Genomic DNA, 16,654 nt, shown 5'->3' on the forward strand with positions numbered 1-16,654 from the left:
TGCGCAAGGACTGAAAAAAATTACTGAAGAGGAGTCAGCTTATGAACTTACAAAACCTCAACAAATGCTTAACTGCCTGCAGATGTTTTTACCTTTTAGACTGTGTGTGGATAAATATCAGGGTCCTCTTATCAAAGAGATTTCACTAACTGAAAGTGTCTGACTGAACCACAGCTTAGCCTGCTGGTACCACCTTAGAAAAGTTTCAGCAGTGTGATACATATCCTCTGTGTATAACGTGGCCATTAGCATCTTTTAATTTCTATTCAGAAACCTTCCATCTCTTTTTTCCAATTATAAGAGTGTTTGACTGGAAGAGAAATCTGTCCTCTGCAGTTGCAAGCAGCATTTTATACTCCTTCCATGAATGACAGTCATAAAATGAGCTCAGCTGCTAATCCTCTGTATCCTTACTACAAGATATCCTTACTACAAGATTGTACTACAGCCCCAGCACTCTTATAGTTAGGAACATTTTAAAATGAATAGTCTTAAGATATTTATGTCCAGCATTAACTTATCATTATCCTTCCAGGGTAGTTTCTGCTCTGGCTCTCTTTTGCTACACACTGGAGGATTCAGTGCAGCCAGGAGGCTGGTAGCACACTAAGCATGAGCTCCTGCAGATGAACTGAGTATCATGGCAACAAAGAGGAGACATTTCAGCTGATTAATGTTTTTACAGACCTTTTAGACAAGAACTAGATGTACGATGTGCCACTGCACATAAGCAGACCCTTATGAACATGCTCAAAGGACCAGCTCTGTTTTACTCCAACAATATCAGTGGAAATGACATTATTTTTAACTTTTGTTCACAGAGGTATAATGAAGTCTAGAAAATATGTTTGCAGGGATAAATTAATGAGATGACAGCTCAATTTATCATTCTTATACAACTAGTAAAGGCTTAGTGGGACAAGGACTCAGGCTGTTATCTGGTGTCAGCTATGACTGGTGCCATGCACAGCAAGTCAGGTAATGAGCCATGGCTCACCCACAAGCTCTCCATGCTGTGTCTCTCTCCAGCTTTGTACAAACATTGTGTCAGAAGTATTTCAGTCATAAACTCTGCCAGCTGGTGAAACGTAGATGGAGCAAAGTAATTAGAGTTGCTTGGAAATTTCCTTACCTAGCATTTTGCCTCTGAAAATGCTAGTTCGTAAAAAACAGATTATGTGAAGCCATGAGTTTTGTCAAAGTTTTCAGAAAACACAGAACACAGTATTCCAATTGCCTACTACAAAATTATTTTGTCACTTTCTTCAAAAACTGAATACACATACACCTGACATTAATTCATAAGGAAGGCAAACTTTAAACTTTTCTGCTTTATGGAAATGGGTTTTGCTTCACATTCAAAAGGGATTATTTTTTTTTGTGTGTGTAATAGTTTCATTTCTTAACAGCGTTTTCATAAAGTGGAAAACCTCTGTCAGAGCTCTTCCATGTAACACCAATTTGCACAAGGGACTTCCTCTGAATGGCAATGAAATGCTTCAGATGGTATTGTTTTTACTGTGCAAACATGAGAATGGTCAAGCCTGAAGCCTGTTTCTCCTATTACTAAAATAAATTACTTTCTTTCCACTAAAAAATGCTGCACCTTGAGTTGTGGATCTACGTCTCATAAACATTGATGAAATAGCTGAAATACAGTGGGCAAAGAACCTTAAACATGTCATATTACATAGAAAAAAATGTCTAAATATCCAGATTGCTGTGAAAGTCTCAACCAAGGGATGCAGGAAGGGCTCAATTCATCTACAGCTCCTGTTTGTTCTGACCAAAAAGCAAGTTGTTGGATTGCCAAGAGCTCTGAAAGAGAAGTGTATTTTATATACAGCGTGTGTTATGTTTGTGGGAAGTGGAAAGCTGAAAGTCTCTGACATGCAAGTTTAAATGCTGAGACAGAAAGGCAGGAGTGAGGACTCAGAATACCACAAAAATTAGGAGTCATGGCAGGAGAGGATGACAGTGGGGTTCAGGAGGTACAGAACAGCCAGGGAAATTATAGAGGTTGAAGTAGTCTGGATGTAACAAAATAGAGATGTGATGATGCATTGCATGGTTTCTCAAAGCCAGGTTCTGAGAAGAAATGCACACCCCAAGAGTTAATCAGGACTGTGTGCTGCCAGAACTACTGCACTGGGAAAGGCAACAACTCATGCCACACTTGTCACAAGGTACACTTAAAAATTTACTCCCCGTTTCAGAGCCTCCCTGGGAAATGGGAGGAGCACCTGAGTTTCACCCAAACCTACCAAAGGCTCTGTTCCCGCTACACGCTGCCATCCAAGTGCTCCTTTGCCTCTCCTCACAGCCACCGGACACAGCACAGCGGCCTCCCAAACTTTCCCTGCTAAACCTGACCGGTTCCCTGACCTGAACCCCGCTTGGGCCGGGGGGGTGTCTCAGCAGTGTGTGTGTCTGGTGTGTGTGTGTGTGTGTGCGTGTGTGTGTGTGTGTGTGCGTGCGCGCGCGCGAGGTGTGTGCGGTGTGTGTGTGTGTGTGCGGTGTCTGTGGTGTGTGTGTGTGCGGTGTCAGTGGTGTGTGTGTGTGTGTGTGTGTGTGTGTGTGTGTGCGCGAGGTGTGTGCGGTGTGTGTGTGTGTGTGTGTGTGTGTGTGTGCGGGGTCTGTGGTGTGTGCGGTGTGTGTGTGTGCGGTGTCTGTGGTGTGTGCGGTGTGTGTGTGTGTGTGTGTGTGTGTGTGTGTGTGTGATGCGTGCGGAGGCCCAAAGGGCTCGGGCTGTCCCTGCCGGCCCCCACCTCACTTCCAGCGCGTCCTCCGCTGCTGAGGAGCGGCCCCCCGGGGCCTCGGCGCGAAGCTCCTCAGGGGCCCGGACTTTACCGGCCTCCTCCATCCGCCCCAGGCCACCTCCGGCCTGTTGACACCCGTCTCTTAGGAACAAGAACAGCTCCTGCGATTAGCTGAGAGAACGCCTCCCGCCAGCATTGAAACCGACAGCTGGTTGGCCTGCGCCCGTCCGCCGGAGCCATTTAAAGGACCCTCAGCCCTGAGACGGAGACAGAACAGGTTGGATGTGTTTGTGCGTTTATGGCTTTTAGCTTGGTGCCACGTCAAGAACCTCCAAGTATTACAAAGCAGAGTTAGCAATAACATCTCCTTTTCCATTCTGTAAAGGGCAAGTGTTATTTATAGTGCCTCGCTTGCTTGAGTTCGTTGTTATTTATCTGTACAGTGGCAGCGTGTGCTGCTGCAGTACTGCAAATCCACAGCACTATGGAGCAAGGACAGAGAGCAGTGCCCCTGTCCAGAGCTAGCAGGACAAGTCTGTACCTCACCTCTTGCTTCCACTGGTGCTTTGTATGCCATGCAAACCCAAGACAGAACGAGGAAAGAGATTTATTTTTCCATGGTGCCTTTGAGGAGCTGTTGTAGGATGTGGATTTTGTGATGCTGCTCTGGGCTCCTATGTGCCTGCAATTTAGCCATGAATCAGCAGGCTGCTTGTGTTCTTCACCACTAAGAGAAACTTCAGATTAATTTTTTTTGTCATGATCTAAAACGTTGATGAATCTTTCCTAATGGCAGGTACTCAGAGGAATGAGAAATATGTCCTCTAATGCAGTTATTTTAGCAGTAGGGAAAACCATTTTGTTGGCAAAGGACATCTTTTGTACAGCTTCTGTTTGCATAGGGCATGGCAGTCTTGTGCAATGAACTGCCACTCCCTTTCACCTAGAGCTGCTTATTAATTACATAACCAATCAGCAATGACTTAACAAAAAATCATATTCTTCTATTCAAATGAGTAATGGTGTCAGGTTCATGGTCTATTTACTAGGGGCCTTCTCCATGTTTGCCTGCAGGAGAGATCACCACAAAATACTGGTCTTTGTGACATGATGCCTCATGCCCAACTTCAGTGACAAAAGCAACAAGTCATGAACAGGCAAAACTTCCCCACTGAGGAGACTGGAGAAGTAAGCTCTCTGGTGCCTAAAGAGATGACTTTTCCTAATAATGTACAGCTCTGACCCAAAGGTTGGGTGGAAGTGTGTGGAGCCCCAGGAAGGAAGCATTTTACTTCTGGGACCATAGATCAATTTTTATGCAATGCATTAGGAGGAATAATCCATTTCCACTAGGAAACTTTAACCTCAGGAAATTTCATCTCCATTTCACCCCAGGAAAAGCTGTTACAAGGAATGCCCTGGTGCCCTCACCTCAACTGAAGAGGGAGCAAAAGGGATAGAGAGGACTTCAGTCCGTGCTTTGGTTCTCTTTTGTGCTATGCACATACTGATGCCCCACAGGTCCTGTTTGCTGAGGCAAGCATATATCCCTCCATGGTTGGAAGACAGTAATTAAAGTAGATATAACATTTGCTGCACTCCCTGATCTGTTGGGTTATCAGTTGTCTCCTTTTGGGTTTTCATCATGAAGCAGAACAGCTGCAACAGAGAAACCTTATCATCCTCAAGGTGGGATGGGATGATTTTGAAGGCCTGGCCCCAGAGACGCTGTGCAGGAAGGAGGCAGTAAGGGAAGCAGAGGAAGATCTGGTGCCTCACAAGCTGCTGGAGGCACCATTTGAAAAAAACTAACAGGTGAATGGAGTGGATTTTTGCCATAGGTTTACCATTTAACAGTGCTAGCTGGGATGGGTTATGCTGAGGTTATAGACGACAGCATTAAGAGCAGCTCAACACTGCCTGTACACGCGGGTGGGTCAGCATTCTGGGTGGGGAGAGCGCAAGAGGTCATTGGGGTGCGTGATGCTTCCCCAAACCCAAACATTCCTCCTTCCGTGGGTGCCAGCCACCCGAGGCAGAGTCCCCACAACCCCCGGGGCAGGGCGGGAGAGAGGCAGCGCAGCACTCCGGCCCTAACACGCCGACTGCGGGCCGGGACAGCGGCCCGCGGCCTTCTGAGGGGCGGTGGCTCCCGGCCTGCCCACGGCGGGCGGGGCCGGTGGCGGGGCCTCGGCAAAGCGCTGCAGAGCACGGCACAGAGCAGTGACATGGCCGGAGATCAGTCTCGGAGCTTCGGCAAAGGTAAACGCCGGCCCTGGCGGGCAGGGAAGCGACCGGGTTGCCGTATCGCCTCGGCTGGGGCTGGGCGGCTGCGGAGGGAGTGCGGAAGTGTGCGTGAAGCGAGTAAAGGCTGTAACAGCCGGGATGGTTCTGTTCTCTCTCCTCAGGCAGCACGGCCCCGGGGCCAGTGCCCGAGGGGCTGATCCGGCTGTACAGCATGCGGTTCTGCCCCTTCGCCCAGAGGACGCGCCTCGTCCTCCGCGCCAAGGGCATCAGGTGAGGCCTGCCCGGCGGGTTCGGTTCGGTTCGGTACAGTGCGGTACGCAGATTCCTGCCCCGCCTTCCTGTGTCCCCCTCTCCGGCGCCGCTGCGCCCCGCGCTCTGTCTGGGGAGTCGCGGTGAGCAGGGAACGGGCTCAAGGTGCCCTTATCTGGGCATCCTAAATGGCATTTGATTAATCCTCCCTCAAAGAACTGAGTGAAAAGAGGTTTCTGTGATTTTGTGAGGGGTGATTTTGTTACAAAGCTTGAGTTTCTTAAGGCTGTTTTTGGGGAGGAGCGTCTTAAGTGTACTAGGAAACAAGTAGGCCGAGTATGAAATCACAAATGTAAAGGCCCAAAGTAAATTGGCAGGGAAAAATCCCAAGCTGATTTTTTTTCTCGGCTGTCATCCCGATTGCTTGCTATGTAATATTTGAGCTGCTTCTCCTGGGTGAATGTGGGTAGAGCCTTAAATTGTGTTGTTTGGTTTTGATGTAAGCTGCAGTGAAAATTCTGGGAGATACGAATATTCAGTGTTTCTGTTGTATTGCCACTTAGAAAAACACAAGAGTGAGTGAGGGGCCTTTTAATAAGAGGAAATGTACTGTGTTTTTATCATGTCTTTCCATGACTGTGCTGCAGTAAATTTATGGAATTCAGTACTTGTGTTTCTTTTTCAAGAAAACCATGGCATTTCAGTGTTTTTAAGTGGGGATTGATCTTTGAAGTAAGAGCTTTTTCTACCTTTTTCTGATTTCCACTAAGCCTCACACCTGCTAATGATTTGTAATCAGCACTGGGCTGGGAGTCAGCAGGTTCTTGTTATAGCATGATGAGAGTTGAGTGAATTTGGTTTTGTTTGCTTGCTTTTTTAACTGGTATGTACATGAAAGTTTAATTTTGTCTTTATTTAGTGTTTTGGACTGGTCTTGGAGCTTTGTGGGTTTTAGTATAGCAATTTTGGAGGGGGTTTTATGGCTACCTGAATGTGGTAGTCATCTTCTGGTAAACCTTCAGTTGTTTTCAAGGTTCAGCTGTGTCTAGCAGACCTTCAGACTTACTTGAAATTTTGGGAGTCACTTGTATAACACAGCGCATAAGATTTGTTAATGTAACATATTTCCCTTGTGTCTTTTAAAATCAGTAGCTGTTTACCTTTAATTTAAACACCTGTCCTAAATGAGGCCATAGGTGGGGAAGTAGGTAGGATGTGCTTCTGATTTGCTCTTTCACATAAGGTCAGATTGAAGTTCAGCTGCATTTCTTAATTAGAGTGTAACTTATCTGTAATCAAGTGCTTCTTTCTTAGAATGCCCCTGATGCTGCATGTAAGAAGTGTGCTACTTTCTGAGCTTGACTTAAAGTCTCCTTTTTGACCAGAGATCTTACAGCAGCCTTCAACTACCTGAAGGGATCCTACAAGAAGCTGGAGAGGGACTTCTTACAAAGGCATAGTGATAGGATGAGGGCTATTGTTTTTAAACTGAAGGAGGGTAGATTTAGATTGAATGTTAGGAAGATACTCTGTGAGGGTGGTGAAACACAGGGACAGCCCAGAGAAGTTGTGGATGTCCTCTCCCTGGAAATGTTCAGTGCCAGTTTGCATTGGGCTTTGAGCAGCCTGGTCTAGTGGAAAGTGCCCTATGGCAGGAGAGCTGGAACTAAATAATCTTTAAGGTCCCTTAAAAATCAGAGAATGAATTGGATTGTATTTTTTCTTAGCATGACTATAAGGGCTGCCTCTGTTGTGTGCTTGTAGACTGTTCATGTGTCTTTTATTAGTTTAACAAACAACTCATAGGAAGTCAGTGCTGATTTTCTTCAGCAAAAGCAAGTGCCCCTGGGAGCATTTCCATGTGTTGAATGGAGCCCTGCAAAGGGCTTCATAGAAGACTGGGGAGCAGGGGAGCAAGGATTCAGCCTCTCAAGTTCTGTAGCTTGTTACAGTGTAATGACTGTATTTCACCATGGCACGTAGTGGACTGTAGAAGAACTGAGCCTGTTTGGGTCTTTGTTTCTTTTGCTGCTTTAGCCATGAAGTAATCAACATCAACCTGAAGAATAAACCTGACTGGTTTTTTGAGAAGAGCCCCTTTGGGTTGGTTCCTGTTCTGGAGACCAGCAAGGGCCAGCTGATCTATGAGTCCCCAATCACTTGTGAGTATTTGGATGAAGCATTTCCAGGGAAGAAGTTGATGCCTTCAGACCCGTATGAGCGAGCCTTACAGAAAATGCTCCTGGAACAGTTTTCAAAGGTACTGCCTGATCAGAGTGGTAATGTGTTCTTTACCATATCACCAAAAACTGCAGCTCTGTTGCCAATGCTGCTTTCTTCCTTTAGGGCAAGTCTTGTGTCTAAAAGCGTTTAAATAACCAGAGGGGTTATTTGGGGTCCCTTGCTGTGAGCATGTACAAACCACTCTGCATCTGAATTGCTCCCAGCATTTCTGTGTGGGGATGGGTGCAGGAAGACAGCCAAGGGAGTGATAGGGTTTATGACTGAGGCAGGATTTTGAACATTCTGCAATAGAACAAAGGTTAATAGACCAAACCATCTGAATGCTTGAGACCTTGGCAGTGCAATGGCTGCATTTTAATCTGGATCATTCTGTAGGAAGCATTGTATGAATGGCAAATAGTGAGTGTGCCTGACAAGAGAGCCTACAACCATGCATGAGAGATGGCAGGTGGCTGTAGCTGTGGAACATATAGAAAGAACTGGTTTTTGGCTCAGTGGGGTTTGGAGGTAGGCATTGTGGCTAGCTGGAAGTAGCCTCTGTATAAGAATGTGCTTTAAAGGGCCTAGGAAGGGAAACAAGACAGCCTGGATATGAGGCAGCAGAGGAGAGGAAGCAATGGAAGATGCAAAGAGATGTGAACAAAGAAGGGGGATAGAAGGGAAGAGGTGTTTACAGCAGGCCTTTCTGAGTAGAGATGATGGGAAGAAGTTACAGGGAAGCATACTGCAAGAAATGAAATGTGCACTGAATGTTGGGTGTATGAATAACAAGATCATAGAAAAAGTGTTTGCCTGTGAATGTTTAAGATTAAAATTCAGTTAAGGTTGGCCACTGGGAAGCTTTCTGGTACTATGTGCTATTTTCTCTGATAATTACCAAGTTATAAAATGCACAGCTGTGTAGAAGCCTGCATATCTTGGGCTGCATATCTCTTTCTTAAGTAACTTATATGTTGATAATTAAAATGTATTTGGATTGTAGAAATGTATAACTAGGAAAAGAGTACCATTCTGCACTTTGCTACCTTTTTTGCTGCATTTTTGGTAATGTGCACATATGGGAAACATGCCCTTCTTTTAATTACTCCCTTCCTATTAAAAGGCTACAGTTCATTAGTATTTGAATTCATGGTTCTTCTATGCCTTTGCTTATCTTTTCTGAAGGATATTTTTTTAATTAATGGACTTTAACTTTTGAGAGGTAAAGATTGAACATATGTCTAATATCTTAACATCCAACTTAACATTTTAAGCTCTGAGTGACTTGTTTGTATTGTTGCAAGAGGAATGTAAAAATCTTTTTACTTTTCTTTGTATAGATAACACCTTTAGTTTTCAAGTATTATGTGGCAGTCAAAGATGGACAGGACACTGCAGCACTGAAAGCAGAGATTGTTGAAAAGTTTGGCAAATTTGAAGAGGTAAGAGTATTTCATGATAACAAGCAGGTTGCCTGTCATTGTACAATGCCTTTTCTTCATGCTTTGGCTTTTGGAGCTATGTCTCTTACTGTTTATTCAGAAAATGCAGCAGTGAACAGTCATTCAATATAGTCCCCTCAACCCAGGAGGCACAACACCACTGTTAAATTCTGGGTGGCTAAGCTAAACTTCATCTGTGTGGTGAAGACTGTGCACTTGTGGAGTTTTTCTGAATTCTAGCTGGCTGCTGTTGTCTTGGATATCTTTATTCTGCTTTGAATGTAAGGACACCCTGCAGCATTTTTTAAGAGCAAGGGCTAAAGAATCTGAGCTACTGGAGAGCAGTAGCTCTGCTGAAATCAGTGCAGGTACCCTGGTGATGATGCAACTTTTTTTGTTGTTGTTTGAGAGGTTATTTTTGGGGGTGTTGGAAAGCAGGATGTGAACTGTCCCTTGCAGGAATCTTGTCCCAGGCCATGTTCTGCTATGGGAGCATAAGGCAGCCTATGCAGAGCTCCAGAAGTTTCAGGTGGCTTTCACACTGATTTAGCAACTTCACAGTCTGCATCAGTGGCAGTTCTTGGCTAGTCTGAACAGCTGATGGACTTTACCACAGCCTTTACCACAAACAAATTGTGTCTTTATCACACAAATTGTGTCTTTAGCAGCAAGCTATGGCTAATGCTTGTCTGGCACAATCAAGATTTGTTCCTCCAGAGTGCTTCTCCTCTGGGGCAAAGCTACCAATAGCTTTCTAGTACTTTCCTAATTCTCCTGACAGTCATGTGCATTCTGCTTCTGCAACCCCTGGAGTTGCCAGAGTAAAGTTGTTTTCAGAGAAGTCTTTTCTGCCTGATCAGGCTAATGCTGAAGTGGTACAGAGGACAAATGAGATTTTTGTGGAAGCCACGTGTCTCACTTCACTGAAACACAGATGTGTTAAACATTAAGAAAGAAATTACCTTCCTGCTTTATTAATGCTGTGAAATACTTGTTGCTCCTTCAGTGTCTCCACTGTACTCTGAAGGATTTTGCAGCAGCAGCTGAAGGTCAGCTGAGGATGGGAGAAAGGAACACAGCCATTCAAACCTGACTCAGCCAGTTGAAAGAGATTCAGGAACGGGAAGTGTTCTGAAACACTTCTGTATTTAATTTGCTGCTGCCCGACAGAGGGAGCTGTGTTCCCATCTCTGTGCCTGCAGCTGCGGGGTTATGTTCTGCCAGACACTGGTAATTCAAACAGCTTGATGCTTCCTCAAGTACTGCTTTAAAATTTCTACTGGATCATGGGTACAGGGAGTAAATACTATAGGAGTATAGTGTTGTGTGTCTGAAAAAAAGAAATATTCATAACGTTTCTGGAGTTCCATGTTTAAAATGCCAAAGTGCCTGAAAACAGAGGGTCTAGTCTTATGAAAGAAGCAGCCAAGCTCTGGAGGTTCCTTAAAAGCCTGTTAAACTTGCATGCCCGTGTCACTTGAAACATACCAGAAGCAGATGTGTAATAGCAGAACTTGCTACATTCCCTGTGATCCTGTTTCTGTGCTGACCTGTGGGAATCTCTTTCTGCTGTGTGTGGATGCAGTACTTGCTTCATTTTCCCTTTGCAGCCAGAATAAAATTCTAGATGTAATGTTAAAAATGCATTCCTGACACCACTTGGCTTTAAGTGCCATGGGAAAGGAGTCTGCTGAAAAGGTGTTTTAGTTTACCTGGATGATAAATCTAGCTGGATTTATTGACCAAGAAATGCTTGGGCATTGTTATGTTTAATTAGTCATGAATGCTTTTTGACAAGTAAGAACATGAACTGATAGATTTTGAAAGCTAAATTCCTTTTTGTTTGTGCACAAGCAGCAGGTCTCGGCAATTCATATTTTTGACAGTTTTTGAAACTCTGGAGAAAAGCTGGACTGGCAGTGTATGAAATAGTTAAGCTGGATACTACATCTGCTTTATTGTCTGGCTCTGCTTCCACAGATACTGCATGCTCAGAAGAAATGTGCTGTATCTCCATTATTTACTGTCTGATCCCTTCAGAATGCCTGCATCCCACTACAAAGTGGTTTTTTTGTTACTGCATTGTTCTGTTGTGGTAATTTTCCTTCTGAGGGTAATTGCCATCTCTTGCCCCCCACAGATTCTCTCCAAACGCAACACTGTGTTTTATGGGGGGGACTCAATTTCCATGCTTGACTACATGATCTGGCCGTGGTTTGAACGTCTGGAACCATTTCAGCTGAAGGAGTGAGTACCTGGCCTAGCTTCTGGTGTGAATATTCTTTGCATACACTCTGCAGCAATGACCCACTCTTGGGGACTGCTGAAGGAAGTTTGTATTGTGTTACAGTTTGGGGAAAGCACCTTCTCGAGAGAGATGTGAGTTGTTTAGGGATCTTCTGTAAACAAGCTTTATTTCACCATCTTGCAGTAGAAACAATGAAAGTAAAATCTTGAAGAGGTGCTCAGAATGCCAGACTTTCTCTACATCCCTAACATCACAGATGAAAATTATCTTTATTTGAAGGGGATGGAGGTATGGATCCCTAGGCTCAACTTTCTTAGTCCATAACAGCAGACTTGACATTCAGTCTTCTGTTCCTCTTTGGAATTCCTAGGTTAACAAAGTAGACTGAATCTGTTTTGATACGAGTAAGGAGTATCCTATTTTGCTGTAACTAATAGAGCTGTCACTTTTGTAATACCAGTTTTTTTAAAATGTAAATAAATGTCTTGGTCTCTTAAATCCTTAAACAGCTCCAGTTACCATGGTATTGCATTAATACGTAGGGAAATAGTATCAAAGAAAAACTATTTCATAGCTGGCTTGAAACAGGACTAAAGAGTCAACTTATATGAGGAAGTGGGTAATAAAAATGGAAGATGAGTATAGAAGAGTTAGTGCCACCTTGCTGTCTGAACCATTCTTGAAGAACAAGAAAGACACAGGGAATCCTTAGCCTTGAAGCTTCTGGCACTGTAAAATGAGGGCTTTAATGGTGATTGCTGACCTGCTTTGTCTCTTTTGTGGTCCTTGACTGGGAGGGGAAATATTCCAAGCAATATAGGGGCATAGGTCTGGAGTAATGGAGGTATTTGAATGACTGAAGATCTGAACAATTGTATGTTAAGTAAAGGTGCTTTCTGGGTAAGGTTTAGGAGTTATGTGGAGTTAGGCATTAACTAAACTTGGGATTTGAAAATTGTAATGTAAAGTACTTGGATCAATCTGTCAGAAGGGAGTGAAAATAACAATTTACACTGCTAAGCTTTCAATGTGGCTCATGGTGGGTTTGTTCAGTGTGCCTGAATGGGTTTATGGATTTAGTCTGTTAGTCAAATCCTCAGCATCCTCAATAGACTGTGTCTGTGTTTTGAGCTACTGGGCTGCAGGGTAATACAAACTGCACACCTTGCCTTGGTGTGTGAGAGAGAGGAGAAAAGGGGTTTGTGTGTTGTGGAGGACTCAACTACTGCAACGCAGCAAGTGCTTGAAGAATCACTTAAAACATGCCAGAGGGAGGCAGTGGTGCACAAGCCTCTGCCCTCAACTCGTATCAGATGATGATAAATAAGAACTGTCTAGCAGCAGGAATAACATAAGCAAAAGCATGCTGATGTCTTGCACAGTAAGTGCTCATTTACATGTTTGCTCAGCTTTGCAGAGTGGACAAGCCCCCTAAGAATGCTTTCCAAATGCTCTTCTGTCTTTTATGATCTGATATGTATTTTTGTTGCCTGCTCCGAGCTGAGCATTATACTGGGAGGGAGAAAGTGAAACAAGCAGTGAAATGGATCCACTCAAGCTGTTTTGCTTCCTTGATGCCCTCCAAATATCCCATTTGTGTTGCTTGGTCTCTTTCCTTTTCCCACAGCTCTTTGAGTCACACCCCAAAGCTCCAGCGCTGGATGGAGGCCATGAAGGAGGACCCTGCTGTCAAGGCTACAATGACTGACCCACAGATATACAAAGATTACCTTCAGCTCTATTTGAAGAACAGCCCTGAGGCGTGTGATTATGGGCTATGAGGTGCCAGTAGGCACATGGCTGCTGAAGTGTCAGTGCTTCTTTTCAGTGTCAGCTGTGAGTATCTACTGTAATTAGGTGTGGGCTTTTGCATTTCATAATGGGGAACAAATCTGTGCTGAAAAGGCTGAGAAGTCTTCTGTGAACTCCACTCCTGCCTGTCAGGAAGAAGATGTGCTGGCTTCAGGCAGGAGATGGAAAGTCATTGCTGGCTGTGTACAGCATGTGAAGGAAAATGCTTTTTCTTTACTCAGAGGTGGTGTTCTGTTATCCCTGGCCTCTTTGCAGGCATTTCTGGTGGTGAGTCCCTGAACTGACCCAGTTACTTGGTTTGCAAGTTGTATTACTGATTTCTTGAAAATTAAAAAATAAAAAGCCAAATAATCCTGTCTTTAAACGTGGGTTTTCCTTCATTCTTCCAGGCAGCTATTTGTCACTGGACTGGCTTTGCAGGGAGGAGGCACTGTAAAGGCTAAAACAGATAGTGTGGTCTCTGAAGTTAAGGATGCAGTTACCTAGAGCAAAATGTCCTCCTCTTCAGACAGCACAACTGCCAAACCACTGAACTTGCAATCCTACCCACTTATCCCTGCAGAAGGCCTGCTTGCAGGGATAATGGCTTCCAATTTGGGCTGTATTTATTTGCTAGAGGAGTGTGTGGTTTGAATCCTTCCTCTGTCCTGAATTAGGGTTGTGTTTAGCCTAGTTCCCAACCTGAATTATCCTAAAGGCTGGACTAGGTAGTAAAGCTAACAGAAACCATATCCTGAGCAGAAGGACACTTATGTTTTGTTTCAGAACTCAAAGCGTTGCTATACAGGTCAAAATGTAGGTGAAATCAGAAAACTGAAGTAGGAATTCTGTCAGAGCATTATGTACTGGAAGTGTTCAAGGCCAGGTTGGATGGGGCCTTGAGCAACTTGGTCTAGTGGGAGGTGTCCCTGGCCATGGCAATGGGATTGGAACTAGGTCATCTTAAAGGTCCTTTCCTACTCAAACCATTTTATAAGCCCAGGCTATCAGATCTGGGGAGGCTTGCTTAGTTTTGGGTATGTTGGGTGGGAAGTTGGGTGAATGGGACTGTTGTTTTGATATAAGGTAATTGGGGAAATTGTTGAGAAGAGTTTGTCCAGGGAGGTGTTGGAAAGGTATGTCACCCCTGGGTGATACTGGTTTGAAAAGTCTCAAATGTCACATCGTAGGAACACCTGAAACACTTGTGTGAATTCTAGAGACATACCTGTGGCTTTGTTGCTTTTTCTAGTCGATTACAAAGAAAGGGTAATGAAAGCTTATTGTTTCACTTAATTCTCATCTTCTGGCTGTGCTGGCTCATCAGAGGTGCCTGGCTGTGTAGGAGTGCATGTGGTAGACATGTGGTGTTGGTACAAAGTTCTATCTCCTGCACCTGCTCTCCCCAGTTTTACAGTGTCAGGGTACCTCAGTGTTCCCTTGTGTTGTCAAGGTTTGGGTACTGGCTGTTTCTGCAGCTTGTGTTAAGGAACCAATGTGCTGGGCCTGTTCTGAGCCCTCCATGGCCATCTGCTGATGAGCTGGGGGCAGGCTCTGATAGTAACAGTGTGTGCTGCAGGTTTGCATCTTAAAACCACTACTCTTGGCTGATGGAAAAAGTCAACTCTCAAGGGGAAATGGAGCCAAGAGAAGGGGCACTGAACATCCACAAGCTGAGTAGGGAGCAGATAGGTTTTTTTCCTGTAAGCCGCAAACCATTTGCATGAGTCACCTATGTGGCTGCACAGCAGGGCCATAGGGAGGCTGAGGAAAAAGGAAAGATGTCCACTTCTGATCACCCAAAGAATCAATGAAGACCAACTGTAAGACATTATGGCTTAATACTGTCCTTCCCACAGCTCCCTGCATACAGCTGCATACATTCTTTCCCCAAAGGATGCTTTTGTATCTTCTGGCTGGAAACTGGCTAAAAATATTCTAGTTTATGGTGCCATAATGGATTCATCATTTTAGAAAAAGGCAGGAGCACCTGGAATTTTATTGGAAGGAGTACAACAGCTCAAATGTTTGTTGGAGCCACCGAACTAACACCTCTTTCCAAACACAGTCCAGACAGATACAAGACACGTATCTGTGCAAGATACTGTGCCAGTGGCAGCTGGGGACAGATTTTTTAATCTGCAAGCAAAGAACCATTACACAGAGCTGAGCAGAGAAGATGAAATCTCCTCAAGAGGTGGGTAAATCCTGAGACCAGTGGTCCCACCTTTATTTCTTGTGGTACCTGACCAAATTAATGTTAGCATGCCTGTGGGCCCTCATATCCTCTGAGGATGCTCTTGGGTTTTTTATACCACAGGCTTTTCTAACTACTTGAAATAAAGAAGAGTCTGTCCTTGGTTTTGGATATTCCACGAGTGGTAAAAAGTAATTAAATCTATTATTAGTTGCAAATTATTCTCCTGGTTTTACTGTCCTGCCTGGCTCTCTGGATGTCTTAGCAGTTGAAATGTGCTTATTTGTATCAACACAAACATCAACTTGATTTGCAGAATAGCAAAACAACATTGTGCAGAGATGGGAAATAGAAATGCATTCCTGTATAGAATAACAAGTTTTTTTCTAAGTTCTTCAGATCTTTAATGTTAGCAACACATCAGAATGGGGAACTCATTGTGTATCTCATTACCAAGAAGGGTGTGAGGGGTGTTTCATGTCAAATCCTTCAGAACTGCCCAATGTAGCAGTCACATACCAAGGCAGTGCATAAAAGGAAATCTTTTTTCTTGTGCTTGCTGGGAAGACTGCTTATATTTGCAAGTCACCTGTCCAGTGAAGTCTGTCACTATGCTAGAAGAGCAGAGATGCAGACTGGACCTGCAAATGTCCCTGAGCTTAGACTGAGAGTTAAATCATGATGGGTTTATTTTTGTTTTTTTTTTTTTTTTCTTTTTACTAGCAACGTTGCACTAGAACAACCAGGATTGCTGATGATCCTGGGCCACAGCACTCAAAAGCTGCATTTACTACATTTATCTGCTTGACCCTGGGAAGTTGTTACTCCTGGCTGGGTAGACTCCTGCTGCAACTCTTAAGCCAGCTGCTCCCCAGAGCTGTTCAATGCTGATTCAGCCCCAGAGGTCACTGGAAGGCAGAGTTATTAGTTAAAGGTAAGAAGAGCTTTCTGTGGGCCTGGTAGAAGTATTGTCAAGGAAACAGTGGCGGTTTTATTCTATTAATTCATAATTAGCTTTGGATTTCCTTCCAGAGCACATTGGATTATTAATAAGGGGATGAAATGGGTTAAGCAGGAACCTAAGTGGTGGTAGGTGGCTGCTGGAACTTGGCTGTGCATACCTGTAAAACAAGTAGGTAAAGATGATTCCTCTTGCTGAACTGGAAATGCTGGAGATTCCTGGTTCAACCAATAAAGGCAACATCTACAAGCACTATATGGGGCTTGCCACAAAAGGGACTTTCTGAGCAGGTATCTAGAATACTTAATTTTATTCCTGCAGATTTGTATTCTCAGGAAGTCTGATGTCCCTGGCATTATTCTGCAACAGCTCTTCCACTTCATGTTCACATTGCATCATATTCTGGAAAAAATTCTACAGGTGGTCAGAAATCAGAGGGGTTCTTGCTATTTGGCACTGGGCATACCCCTACTTCATCCTTCTTCTCTCTCAGAAACATTTTTGAGGGAAGTGGAAACAAACCAGACATCATGCCTC

At 44.2% G+C, this 16,654-nt stretch overlaps 2 protein-coding genes across 6 annotated transcripts in view; one reads left to right on the top strand and one right to left on the bottom strand.

The window, feature by feature from the left end:
- The window catches only part of CFAP43 (cilia and flagella associated protein 43), a 44,012-nt gene extending 41,125 nt beyond the window's left edge, over positions 1-2,887 (bottom strand). For all 5 annotated transcript variants that reach the window (XM_071749340.1, XM_071749339.1, XM_071749337.1 and 2 more), the window contains exon 1: positions 2,769-2,887. In XM_071749340.1, the coding sequence (XP_071605441.1) occupies positions 2,769-2,863 (95 nt within the window). In that variant the 5' untranslated portion in view covers positions 2,864-2,887. The remainder of the gene's footprint in view (positions 1-2,768) is intronic.
- Positions 2,888-4,509: 1,622 nt separating this feature from the next.
- Positions 4,510-13,344, top strand: LOC139798538 (glutathione S-transferase omega-1-like). The gene is made up of 6 exons (XM_071749347.1): positions 4,510-5,021; positions 5,168-5,276; positions 7,293-7,515; positions 8,819-8,920; positions 11,061-11,167; positions 12,796-13,344. The coding sequence occupies exons 1-6, from the start codon at positions 4,628-4,630 to the stop codon at positions 12,947-12,949; spliced, it is 1,089 nt and encodes a 362-aa protein (XP_071605448.1). The 5' UTR covers positions 4,510-4,627; the 3' UTR covers positions 12,950-13,344.
- Positions 13,345-16,654: the final 3,310 nt, after the last annotated feature.

This window comes from Heliangelus exortis, chromosome 7, assembly GCF_036169615.1.
Source record: "Heliangelus exortis chromosome 7, bHelExo1.hap1, whole genome shotgun sequence".
Lineage (NCBI taxonomy): Eukaryota > Metazoa > Chordata > Aves > Apodiformes > Trochilidae > Heliangelus > Heliangelus exortis.

What these genes read in the sequence shown, in the direction of transcription:
- LOC139798538 (XM_071749347.1), top strand. Translation starts at nt 4,628, where the DNA reads ATGGGTTATGCTGAGGTTATAGACGACAGCATTAAGAGCAGCTCAACA. An exon ending in CTCCGCGCCAAGGGCATCAG is followed by an intron (nt 5,277 to 7,292) that starts GTGAGGCCTGCC and finishes TTGCTGCTTTAG; the next exon opens with CCATGAAGTAATCAACATCA. An exon ending in GAACCATTTCAGCTGAAGGA is followed by an intron (nt 11,168 to 12,795) that starts GTGAGTACCTGG and finishes CTTTTCCCACAG; the next exon opens with CTCTTTGAGTCACACCCCAA.